Below are 13,181 nucleotides of genomic sequence, written 5' to 3' on the forward strand. Positions count from 1 at the left end.
TATCCAACAGTGGCAACTACGCATCCTGGCGTGCTCAATTCTTTAATCTATTATTTGGCTATGATCTTCTAGGCTATGTCGATGGCTCTCTTCATTGTCCACCAACGATGCTCAACATCCCAAGCGCACCTAGTCTATTACCAAATCCGGACCACAAACTATGGTTACATCAGGATTGTCTCATCCTTCAAGTAATTCAGGTATCGGTCGTTGGTTCCCTCGCCCCACTCATTTCTTCATGTGACATTGTTGCCGAAGATTGGTGCAAGTTGCAAACTACCCTGGCCAATCGTTCGTGCACTCGCATGCTTAGTCTTCTATCCAGTCTCATGAAGATAAAATAAGAGGGAAGTACTATTGCTGATTATCTACACAACATAAAGATTATCATCGATAACTTGGCCTTGATAGGTCATTCCCTCAATGATGAAGAAGTTACTATATGATCTTTAGAACTTGTCTATCCATAACAACTATAGTGGAAATGAGGATATCATCATCGATGATAGTAAATGAATTCCTATTACTCATACTGGTTCCACTCTACTTAATTCACCTACCATAACTTTTACACTCGATGATGTTTTGTGTGCATCTCACATTAAACAAAATCTCATTTTTGTTTCTTAATTTTGCAAACAAAATAATACCTTTATTGAATTCTTTCCTAATTCTTTTCTTGTCAAGGATTTGAGCACGGGGGCATCCTTGGTCCAAGGTCAAAGTAAAGACAATGTCTATGAATGACTGTCAGTTCCACAAATAAACCAGCCCATTGCTTACTCAATTGTAGCTCCAATTGATGTGTGGCATCGTTGTCTCGATCATCCCTCTCTCTCTATCCAAAATAAATTACTTTCTCGTTATTCTCTTCCTACTATTATAAATAATAGCGTTCTTACTTCTTATAATGCTTGTCTTAGTAATAAAAGTCATAGACTCCCTTTTGGTACTTCCTCCATATCATGTTCTACACCATTTGAAATTATCTATACTAATGTTTGGGGCCCTTCTCCCGTCACTTCTTTTGACAAATTTAGATTTTATGTTATTTTTGTAGACTATTTTACTAAGTACATATGGATATACCCTCTTCATCATAAATCAGAAGTTTCTACAATCTTCACCAACTTTAAAAAGCTGGTTGAAAACTTCTTTCAATCTATAATTAAAACAGTCTACTCTAATGGTGGAGGTGAATATCAAGTCCTCACTTCCTACCTCTCAACCTATGGCATCCAACACCTTAAGTCACCCCCACACACTCCTCAATTAGTTAGCTCTATTGAACGTAAACATCGATATATCGTAGAAACTGGTCTCACACTTCTACATCAAGCCTCCATATCAGCAACCTTTTGGTCTGCTGCCTTTCAAACTGTCGTCTACCTTATTAATCATCTGCTCACTCCAGTTCTCCAATACCAGTCTCCATTTGAAAAATTATTCTCCAAATCCCCAAACCTTTAAAAACTCAGAATATTTAGTTGTTTATGTTATCTGTGTCTTTGTCCCTATGCCCCACACAATTTAGCGTCACGATCTAAACCTTGCATCTTTATAGGGTATTCTCTTGAACATAATGCCTTTCGGTGCTACGAACCAAAAACTCAAAAGGTCTTTATTTCACGTCATGTTGTTTTTGTGGAGTCTACCTTTCCATTTCAAAACAATGAGTCTTCTATCATGTAGGCCACTCCAACAAATATACATTACTGGAGTATACCATCGATCCCCTCGGATGAACCTCTTCCCACACCATCTAGTCCTTTTCTTAAAGATCCACACTCCTTTGTTCTCCCGGTTCAACAGCTTCCCACTCCCTCCATTCCTTCTCATCTTCCTTCTTCACAAGCCTCCCCTACTACTGACATAATATCCTCAGCATCACAATAACCTTCTTTACCTAGTACCACTAATGTATCTCAGCCTATCTCGACCCCTGTCGACGCCTCTCCACCACCCATACCAATAACACAACTTCCAGTTCCTAGACATCAAATGAAAACACGCTCAAAAAGTGGTATCTTTAAACCACGTCAGGTTCTCGACCTGCATGCTATCACCAAATCCTCTCCCAAGACCAGTGAACCCACCACAATTACTCAAGCCCAAAAATCTCCTCACTGGCGTAAAACCATGTGTGAAGAATATGATGCTCTTCTCTATAACTCCATATAGACTCTTATACCTTTTCATCCTACACAAAATATCATCGGGTGTAAATGGGTCTTCCGAATTAAGTGGAATCCCGACGGGTCCGTTGCTCGATATAAAGCACGATTAGTAGCCAAAGGGTTTTATCAACGACCTGGAGTTGACTTCACAGAGACTTTTAGTCCTGTAGTTAAACCTATAACAATTCGGCTTATTCTAAGTTTGGCCATCTCCAGAGGTTAGCACTTACGATAACTAGACGTTAACAATGCTTTTTTATAGGAGACTCTAACTGAAGATGTCTTTATGTAGCAACCCCCTGGCTTTGTTCATCACCAGTATCCGAGACATATCTGCAAATTACAAAAAGCCATTTATGGACTCCGTCAAGCTCCAAGAGCTTGGTATACTGAACTTGGATCGTTTCTGATATCAATTGGCTTCATCAACTCCAAGTATGATACCTCTTTATTCCTCCGACAATAATATGAAAATACAATATATCTTCTAGTATATGTAGATAATATTATTGTTACAGGTAATGATCCCTTGGAGATTCAGACATTTTTAAAGAAATTGGCTGATCGATTCTCCCTCAAAGATTTAGGACCCTTAAGCTACTTTTTGGGAATGGAAGCAACATTTACATCCTCATATCTCCTCCTCTCACAGAGAAAGTATATTCAAGACTTATTATCAAAGATAAATATGCAGGATGCGAAAGAAGTTGCTACTCCTCTCTCTACTAGTGAATCACTCAAATTATGTGATGGCAGCCCTACCACGGACTCAACTCAATACCGATAAGTACTTGGCTCCTTATAGTACTTAGCTCTGACCCGTCCAGATATCTCATTTGCAGTCAATAAATTATCTCAATACATGCACCAGCCTTCGACTATACATTAGTCTACGGTTAAACGAATTTTGCGGTATCTTAAAAGGACCCTTAATCATGATCTCTTTCTTTGCAAAACCACTCAACTTCATCTCCATGCCTTTGCTGATACTGATTGGATGGGAAACTTTGATGATAGAACCTCCACATCATGGTAGGTCATCTTTCTTGAGTCTAATCCAATCAGTTGGAGTTCTAAGAAGCAAAAGACAGTGGTCCGGTCTATAACTGAAGTTGAATATCGTGCTATTGCTACCGCTATTGCTGAACTTAATTGGGTCATAAATCTCCTCAAGGAACTCAAAGTCAGCTCTACCCATACTCCTATAATATATTGTAACAATGTTGGAGCTACCTACTTATGTGTCAATCTAGTGTTCCACTCACGCATGAAACACATTGCCATCGATTTTCACTTCATGCGAGATCAAGTTGTCAGATATCAACTTCGTGTCTCTCATGTCCATATAGCTGATCAACTAGCAGACTCACTCACGAAGCCTCTAGCTCGCAAACTATTTTTGTTGCATCGATCCAAGATCGGTATCTTGATAGGAGCTCGATCTTGCGGGGGCATGATAACCGAGAGATTTTCTCTGATAATAGAGAGATTTCCTCAACTGCATAGCAGATGAGATTTTCTTAACTGCATGAGGAAATCTCTCTGCTCAGTTAAAGAAATATTCTCTTTCATCTTGTATAAATAGACTTCATATGATACTAATTGAAATGTATTTTTCTCTTTACCTTTATAATTTCATTATTCATTCTCTCATTTTATCACTAAGGACGCCCAATATCTACTCAAGGAGTAACCCACCATTCGACGGGTCGGTAGCCATAAATATGATAGGTACGACTTGTCCCCAGGTAGAGGGATAAAAACCCATCGTGAGGCCGACAATGGTGGGATCTTTTTTGGCCCATTTTCCACCCAATTCGAACAAAACTTTCGGAGGGGTCAAGTCGGGAAACCCTCTTTCTGACCCCGACCTGTATGCAAGGACAAACGATAGAGAGGAAAGCAATAAGATAAAGGGGAAGTCTCTAGATCCCGAAACCGAAGTCCAAGCATGACCCCACCAGACGACGCCTCCGGTAGCCCGAGTGCCGACGTAGACGATCTTGCGCACCCGGGACCGAACCAAGTCATGCCGACCCCTCAACCACGGTATAAAGGATCTCGATCAAATTCAAAAGTATAACCTAAGACAATAGATATTGAAACCATTAGTATCAGACATTTATGACTGCGGTTATAAAAAACCTAGGAAGCCTTATCTGCAGCGTAGTCACTGTTGTTGTAGTATAGGGTTCATTGTCATGGTCATTATTTTCTCTCAACTACTTGACCCAGGTGGTCGGCTGTCTTCGTCTGCAACACGTAATTCTCGTCATTTTTATTTTTACGATCAATCATGGACTCTACAATAGAACTACACCACCACCACCTCTCCGTGCTCTTAAACATGGAGCCATCGGCTGCAACAAATGCCTGCGTAGTAGAAGTTCTCCACATGGCTTCGGGCGGTAATGACAACGATAACCAGGTATGTGCAGCATTCCACAGCTTCATTTCGATGAGTGCTGTGGGATTCATCTCAAAACATGGAAGAAACCCACCTTGGATCTCTTTATTCACGGAACTAAATGGAACCCAACTGCATGTCCGTCTAGATACACACAAATGTTATAAATGCATGTATGATTTGCATATCCTTCTTCGTATCTGAATTCACTTGTTCAAATATGAACATATTCCAAAATGCTAAACTATCTTGAACAACCTGAATTATATTATTTGATCTTCTAATTACACTTTTAACATGATGAGAGATGCCAAGAGTCTTTTGTGATCGAATATATTTGAGACTAGAAAACAAATTCTAAGATAGTTATGAATTAATAATATTTTATAGATATGAATATTGAACTATTAAAAAATAATATATACAAAAAAATTATGTGGTTGAGATGAGAATATTAAGATGAGTGTGTGGAGTTATTAGAAAAGAAAAAAATATTTTATTCATGAATAATCAGGTATCGTTTTGATGGAGGATACTATGAGATAAAATCATCTAAGATGATATGAACATATACTTACGAAACCTTTGGATGTGATAATAAAAAAATATGAAATGATTAATGTTAGTGACATAAAAAAAGATAGAGGATGACCTAAAAAGATTTTAATATAAATTATAAATAAAAATTCAAGCATTCTAAACTTAACTAAATATATAATTTTTTACATATCTGAGGTAAAAGATGCATGTAGTTGGGATTAGTCATTGATCTTTCTAACTGCACTATATGTTCTATCTGTAGTTCTTTTACATATAACATTTCTTTAAGGAATTAACATGATCTGCATGTTTTAGTTCTTTAATTATAGGTACAGTTTATAAACCATCTCAATAACAATAAAACCTATATGAACCTTTCAAATTAAGTTTATTATCACCTTTGGAAAATTTGAAAATTGGTCCTTCTCACTCTGCAATTTTAACCCCTCCTTCGCTAAACTATGAGAAGAGATTAAAAACTTCGATAACTTCCAAGTAACTAGACTTAGCAAATGATATATATATATATATATATATATATATATATATATATAGGGGATAGGGAACAGCTAAAACCTACACAAGAATCCACACAAAGTATTAGCTAATCAGCAAATCCTACATAGTTTTATTTACTTTAGTAATTGGCAAGAGATATGTGTCTATTTCAAAGATTATTATATCTAAGAAAACGGATATTTGTCAATAGTAAAACCTCAATGGGCATCCGAACAATTTTCCTCTCAGAGCTAATGTAACAAAGTAAAAAATATAACCTCATTGCTACCCTAACACTTCTCTCTTTAGCAAATGTAAACTTTCTCATAAACAACATCATCCCATAACAGATAAAAATTTGTCAAAAAACAACATCCGTTGCATATATGATTCATTTAATGTTTGACTTGCATTGTCTAGTGACTTGACCATAGAAGTCTTATTGCACCATGATGCTCCCAAAACTAGATCAAATGTCTATATTGGATATAAGCTGGTCATTATGAAGACTCCTAATATAACATTTTAATGGTAATATTTTATTCATGTCAAGCTCACTCTTCGACTATTTTCAGCAATTGTAATGTCAAAAACAATCAGAAATACAGATAAGAAGAAGAATACGAATATCACTTTTTTAGATAATTTCTTTTATTATGGTTAGTATTTGGCTAAATTTTCTTATTTAAAATGTTTCAAGTAGACTAACATGGTCGTTTCACATGGCATGATTAGGTTTTGGTGGAAGGGAACTCACGCGTGAAGGTGGTCGTACTAAACAGACCTCAAAAATATAATGCTCTTTCGTATCAAATGGTATGTGCATTCCTTACTATAAATCTAAATGAGCAAGGCTAGTAAAAGGTTTTCCATATGAAGATTTTTTGGTAAGAGATATTTAAGAAGGTTTGAAACTTGTTAACACTATAGGTGTAGCATTCGCATTCAATAAGATATGACAAACTTAAATTACCATACAAGTTTATTTCAAAATCACACATCTAGATATGAAGATACTAATACAAAAACACTAATGATGTTGAGTATGCAATTTTGAATATTTTGGATAAAATACTTTCACAAAAGCGCAGGTATTATTAAGCATAATAACTTGCAATCTATTGGACCCAAGATCTAGAATCCTTTTTTGGCTCTATATCATCTCTCCTCTTATTATATCTAAAGTATTACATTAGCTCTCTATTTATAGAGGGTTAAACCCAAAGTTTTATATTAACCATGATAAAGATTTATATTTTAGATAAAACTCCTAAACTAAAATATTATCTAATTATAAAGTTCAAGTTAATATTTCAACGTTATCTCATCAATTAAACTTTGTAAAAAAAAAAAAAAGGTTATTGCAATCTCCTTCCATGTTGTCATGTTGTGCAACATCTTTTGAATTATCTGAATTTTGAGATACAATCCATAATAATTATTCATATACTGGATTAGTCATATCTGTCTTGATCAATTATATAATTTTATTATGTCAAACCAATCTTATTAAATTTATTGAACTAATCTTTTAGGTTTTTTAAGTCATTATTTAAATATAAAGTCAATTTGATCTACATAATCACCGGCACAAATATTTAGCTCATTCATGATGAAAAAGTTTATCTAACATTATAACATATGAATCTTGAATATTAATACTCTTAATGTCAATAGTTTTATCGTCTTTTGAATCTCTAATGATTGACTATGTAAATTTTCTTTTTGTATAGGCAGGTAAACATACTTTTATACTTCCAATTAAAAATAAAATCAATGTCATCAACTATAATTTCCCTGTCAATGATATTACAACCTAAATCTTGTTTTTGCATGATCTAATTTCTTCAATCTTAATATAATTGGAGGAATCTATCATACCTAATCAGGCCTCTTCTTTAACTTCATCTGATTAAAAAACTTGACTTTTTTTTCTATTGATACTTTGATTTACATTCAGATAGTATCGTAGAATATATATATGTTTTATAATTTTTTGTAAGAATGATTAGGCTACTTATCATATCTTAGCTAGAGATCCATGAAATAATAATTTTATCTAATATTACTTAAGAGATAAAATTTATGATATTTTATCTTCTTTTTATTAAAAATTAACTCTTCCTTTTATTCTTTGGGGAATAATTTAATCTTTATCCTCATTCATATCCTTACAACCATCGAAGATAATTTCTTTTAAACATTCCACTTTGAGATAAGTTCACATAATTTTTTTTTTTTTTTATCTCTAGCAATCTTTTTTAATCAAATCAAGTAATAATGAGATCTAAAATAACTTATATAAATTATTATCCGTACCTTCAATCTTCTCTTTTGAAGTGATAGATTAAAAAGTTTGTTAATCTTCCTCTATCAATTCGTCAACGTCTTTTAAACATTCCACTTTGAGATAAGTTCACATAATTTTTTTTTTTTTTATCTCTAGCAATATTTTTTAATCAAATCAAGTAATAATGAGATCTAAAATAACTTATAGAAATCATTATCCGTACCTTCAATCTTTCTCTTTTGAAGTGATAGATTAAAAAGTTTGTTAATCTTCCTCTAATAATGAGAAAGTTTGTTAATCTTTCTACTGTTATAATATAATCTATTGATTATATTCTTATTCTTGTTATCTCCTTCTTCGATTGTCATCAATATCAAATCTCCTCTTCGTCAATGTCATCATCAATTCTTCATGATCTTTTTTTTTCCTCTTTCTAATAGTATCTCTCTCCTTTGTTTTCTCTTACCTTGATTTTCACTCTCCATAATTTTCTATCCCGAGGTTTTTTTCTCTATTTAGTTTTCTCTCTAGTAGGTTCTCTCTTTTAGGTTTTCTCTCTATAATTTCCCCCACTATTAATCATTTTTATTTCTCCTATTTCTCTCTCCAATAGGATCTCTCTAACAGTATCTTTAGGATTAAATGTTAGAATTAAACCATACTATGTTAGATTTCAAACTCACAAAATAGAAGAGGAGAAAATAAAAATGGAAGACCTTTATAACTTGAATTGAGGTGCTCCCTAGCATCCCTTTCTTCCTTGGTGCACACATCTCTCTTGGGGATTGCTCCTTCTTTCTATTTGATTTTCTCTCTATAGTTTCTCTCTTTAATAGGACCTTTAACAATGCTCTAATGTCATATTGAAAGATTTTTTGGAGTGGTGGTGGACATCAAAAAATTATAGAGAAGACCTAGAAAGGAGAAAAATAAAGAAACTTGAAAAATAAAAACTTTTCTTAAGTATAATAACTTACAATCTATCGAACCCCTATTTTGAATCTCTTTTATCTCATCTTTCCTCATATTGTATGTTAGTGCACTATTTGTAAAGGGGTAAACCCAATATCTTGATTTATCTTATAATATTCAAACACCATATACATGTTAAGATGAATTGTGAGTGAGCAAAGAATATATATTCATTATTATAATATTTTTTTAGAGAGAACAGATAAACTTAAACTAAACAAAATACAATTAATTTGTTAGTTTTACTTCACTGATTTACTTAACTAGCAAGCTTGAATTGGCACCTATGAATTAAAATCATTCAAATATAAATTACATGCCATCTATTTATTTTATGATATCTTGATCTCATTTTATTGATCTGAGGTCTTTGTCCTTTCTTTTCTCTTCCTTTTTATAGGTTTTGCAGTTAACAAAGGAACTTAAAGACTTTGAGACGAATCCTGAGGTTAATTTTGTGATTGTAAAGGTGAAATCACATTCACATGTCCTAAATATTTATATGATTATATCAGGAATTAAAAGTTTTAGGATTCATAGTAGGTAAAAAGCATATTATTTATTAAATTTTTTATTTACATGTCTACGTGATGTTTTGAGTGCAACCAATGATCCTTTATGGAAATTAAATATAGACTTGATAATTCTTTTGTATTAAATGTTGTACGTATTTTCATTTGAAGTTATCCCATCTAGTGTTGCCCAGTTTGTGGGAGTTCTACTATTTAGACATCAAACATTGGTCATCGTTAAGATTAGATGTGGCTACGTGTAATCATGATTCATGTTTTGATAAACTCTCCTGAGCAATTAATAAAATTACAATAAACTTGTTAGATGAATATTAAATAAGATTTGAAATTAAACATTGCATCAACATATCTTACATCTTTATCTTTTAGATGCCTTGGGAGAAGGTCAAGACAGTTTGTGCAATCATATAGCTATCATATGCAAGTAATTATATCTTGTAACTCTTTCTACTTATAATATGGACTAAGGATTTGATGGGTGTCTTAACTATATTTTGAATGAGTAATTTAGACTTAACAAAATTAACAAGTCAATTTTATCTCTTTCGATCAAATCATGATAATTAGTATCGATGCTAACATAATAGTGAGAAATTCAAGTAGAAAAAGACTAGTTATAGGTAGGGTCAGAGGATGCAGGACTATGTTATGATCTAATTCTAAACTATGTTAGACCTCGACGAGGACAAATCATTAAGTTAGAGAGAACGCTTATGTGAACAAAAATTATAACACTCAATTTGGTCCCACATGAGAAGTAATTAACTTGTGAAAGTTTGACGAGCAAATTTAAATATTTTGGACCAATAATTCAGACTTAACAAAATTAATGAATCAATTGTTCCATCAAACTAAATTATGACTATATCCTTGTGAGAGTGTGAGAGGAAGTTAAGGCTATAATATGACTTTACAAAAAGATGAAACGTTCGTACAGAATCATCAATGAGGATCCTTCAGATAAAATCACAATAAAAATTAAAATAATTCAAAGACCACAAAATTTGAGACCATATGTTTTCCGAACCCTAGCGATGGCAGAGGATCGTCCAATTATTAGGCATGGTGAGTGATTGACCGTAGGATGAGGATTGAATTTTAGTTATATGCTATTAGGATCATGAGCACTAAGAGGGGTGGGGTGAATTAGTGTAGCTGAAAAAATTACGTCTTCAAAAATCTTGGTTGTGCTAAAACCGTTTACGTTGAAAATCGATCTCGAAAATATAACTTGAAAGTATTCGTTTATGAATTGAAGGCAGTAAGCACTTAAAAAGGTTTGAAGTAAGGTAATAGCAACAATAGAAAAGCAAACTAGATTTTTAGAGTGGTTCGATCAATCTTGATCTACATCCACTTTTAGCTTCCTCCTCCGACGAGGTCACCGACGTCCACTAGAGGCCTTTCTTCAATAGGCGAAGGCCAATCACCTTTTACACCCCTCTTCTCTTTTTACCGAGTTTAGGAGATAACCCTTACAAGCACTTCTCATCTCTAAATAGAAATCTAACGGTTAGATTTAGAGGAGAGAATTCACTTATTATCGCAATAGCGTTTTCTCTCTTTTAATCTCTCTATGATTGTGTGCTTTAATCAGAGATTAGAGGGGTATTTATAGGCTTTAAGTTGATTCAAACTTGGAGCCTAAAACTTTCCCATCTCAGATTCCTTAGGCACGGGCGATACTACCGCCTACATTGGGCGGTACCATCGCCCAGTGTTAGTCTGATGCTGACATTGCCCTTGGTAGTACCACCGCCCAGGCCTGGTGGTACCACCGTATGGGGGGTAGTGCTAGGCAGTACCACCGCTCAGACTGACGGTACTACCGCCTAGCACCCTACCAGGGGCAGTACAACTGCCCAGACTAGCGGTACCATCGCTTGACACAATCTCAAAGATTGTGCCATGACGGTGAGACTTCTTGGGGAACTGTTTGGGCCTCTTATTAGGCCCAATATAGTTCTTACATGGGCTTAGTTGGCCCCTAATTGGGTTCGCCCAAATCCAAGCCCAATTACATGCTAATTACGAAATCCTAAGATATTTGCTAAGTTAAACAATTCCCTATGTCTATTCTTCCGGCGAGCTTCCGGTGATCTTCCGACGAACTTCCAACGATCTCTCGGTAATGTTCCGACGGACTCCCGATAAGCTCTTAGACTTCTTGGTGAGTTCCGACGAGCTTCTCTGGCAAGCTCTGAGACTTCTCGGCTAGTTCCTCTAGAACTTCCAACAAACGTCCGGACTTCCGACGAACTCTCAAACTCCCAACATAATCGCGTCCTTGACTCCGGGACTTCATTTTACTTCATGTCTTGCTATCGTAGTTAATCCTACACATGTAAAACATACTTCGATCTAGATAATTAATACTAAGCATTAATCAATTTGTCCAACATGTCATTGGTCCCTCGACGCTTCGTCCGATTCTTCGGTGCATTGTCCTCTCTTATGGCCTATTGCCTAATCGGCAAGTTGACTCCATAACTCCGATATCCTTGGCGCAATATCTGCTCTTCTTAGCCTAATGCCTAAATCCATGGCTCAAAGCCTTCTATCGATACATCGACTATTCCTCCGGCCCGACGTCCAATCTTTTGATATGTGTTCCTCGGCCACAACATGATTTTTTTCTGCTTTAATTATCTCATTATGATTGAAGCATTCTGCGTCACTCAAAACATAGATTAAAATATAAACACATATCAATAGGTTTCATCATCAAAATATGAGATTCAACAATCTCCTCCTTTTTTATGATGACAACCAATCGATGACGGAGTTAATCTTAACTCCCGGAGTTTAAACAAACTCCCCTATCAATATGCCATATTGATAGAAACTTTTGGATTCAAAAATCCAAGCAACATGTCATGATCAAATCATACATGACATCAACATACTTCTCCCCCTTTGTCATCAACAAAAAGGAGATGTCCAACTATTCATGTGTTTGGAATATAAGTTCAAATCATTGCATGAAAAACATAATATCAAGTTTTATTATCATGCAATTTGAAGCTAGAAAATTTAGCAATTGTTACATTATGCTTATAACATTCAAGCTATCAAGTTGTAGATATGCAAGGTAGTACAACATATAAGCTAGCAAATTTAAAGAAGTGCAAGTTGGCATATTTGCTTTTCTTTGTGATGTGCAAGATAACATTTCTTTATAATGTTCAAGATAGGAAGTTCTATATCATATAGGCTAGCAAAAAAAAATTTCCATCGTGCAAGATAGCTTTCTTATTGAAGTGTGTAAGCTAGCCATTCTTGTTTCCTTTAGCAATGTGCAAGTTGCCGGTTTTGCTTCTTGAGATAGGTAAGCTAGTGATGTTCAAGATCTTCTCTTTTGAGAAGTGTCATTTTTACTTCTTTTTCAAAGTACAAGCTAGCAAAATTTTACATTACTTTACATCATACAAGCTAGCAAGATACAATGTTTTACATGAAGCAAGCAAACAATTTGGCAAGTGTTACGTTTGCATATTCTCTTTAGATGTGCAAGAAATTAAGTAAGTTTTTACATTTTCTTGACTTGTGCAAGCTAGCTAATTTGCTTTCTAGCATGTTTTGCTTCTCCTTTATCATTATCAAAAAGAAGGGAAGACCGTTTACATCAGTTTTCAAATCATGAAAAAAGAAAATAGCAAAGATGAAAATTCAAGTCATTAATGTCAAAACAATTATTTTATCATGAATATTTCATTATTGCATGCATCATTATCATAAGTTAAAGTATTGCATGCATAATACTA

General features: G+C 34.4%; 1 protein-coding gene across 1 annotated transcript in view; it reads left to right on the forward strand.

Moving 5' to 3' along the window:
* The first annotated feature begins 6,466 nt into the window (after window positions 1–6,466).
* The window catches only part of LOC103981866 (3-hydroxyisobutyryl-CoA hydrolase 1-like), a 42,795-nt gene continuing 36,080 nt past the window's right edge, over window positions 6,467–13,181 (forward strand). The window contains exons 1-3 of the mRNA XM_018825019.2: window positions 6,467–6,486; window positions 7,356–7,359; window positions 9,285–9,353. Of these exons, the coding sequence (XP_018680564.2) occupies window positions 6,467–6,486; window positions 7,356–7,359; window positions 9,285–9,353 (93 nt within the window). The remainder of the gene's footprint in view (window positions 6,487–7,355; window positions 7,360–9,284; window positions 9,354–13,181) is intronic.

This window comes from Musa acuminata, chromosome BXJ3-4, assembly GCF_036884655.1.
Source record: "Musa acuminata AAA Group cultivar baxijiao chromosome BXJ3-4, Cavendish_Baxijiao_AAA, whole genome shotgun sequence".
NCBI lineage: Eukaryota > Viridiplantae > Streptophyta > Magnoliopsida > Zingiberales > Musaceae > Musa > Musa acuminata.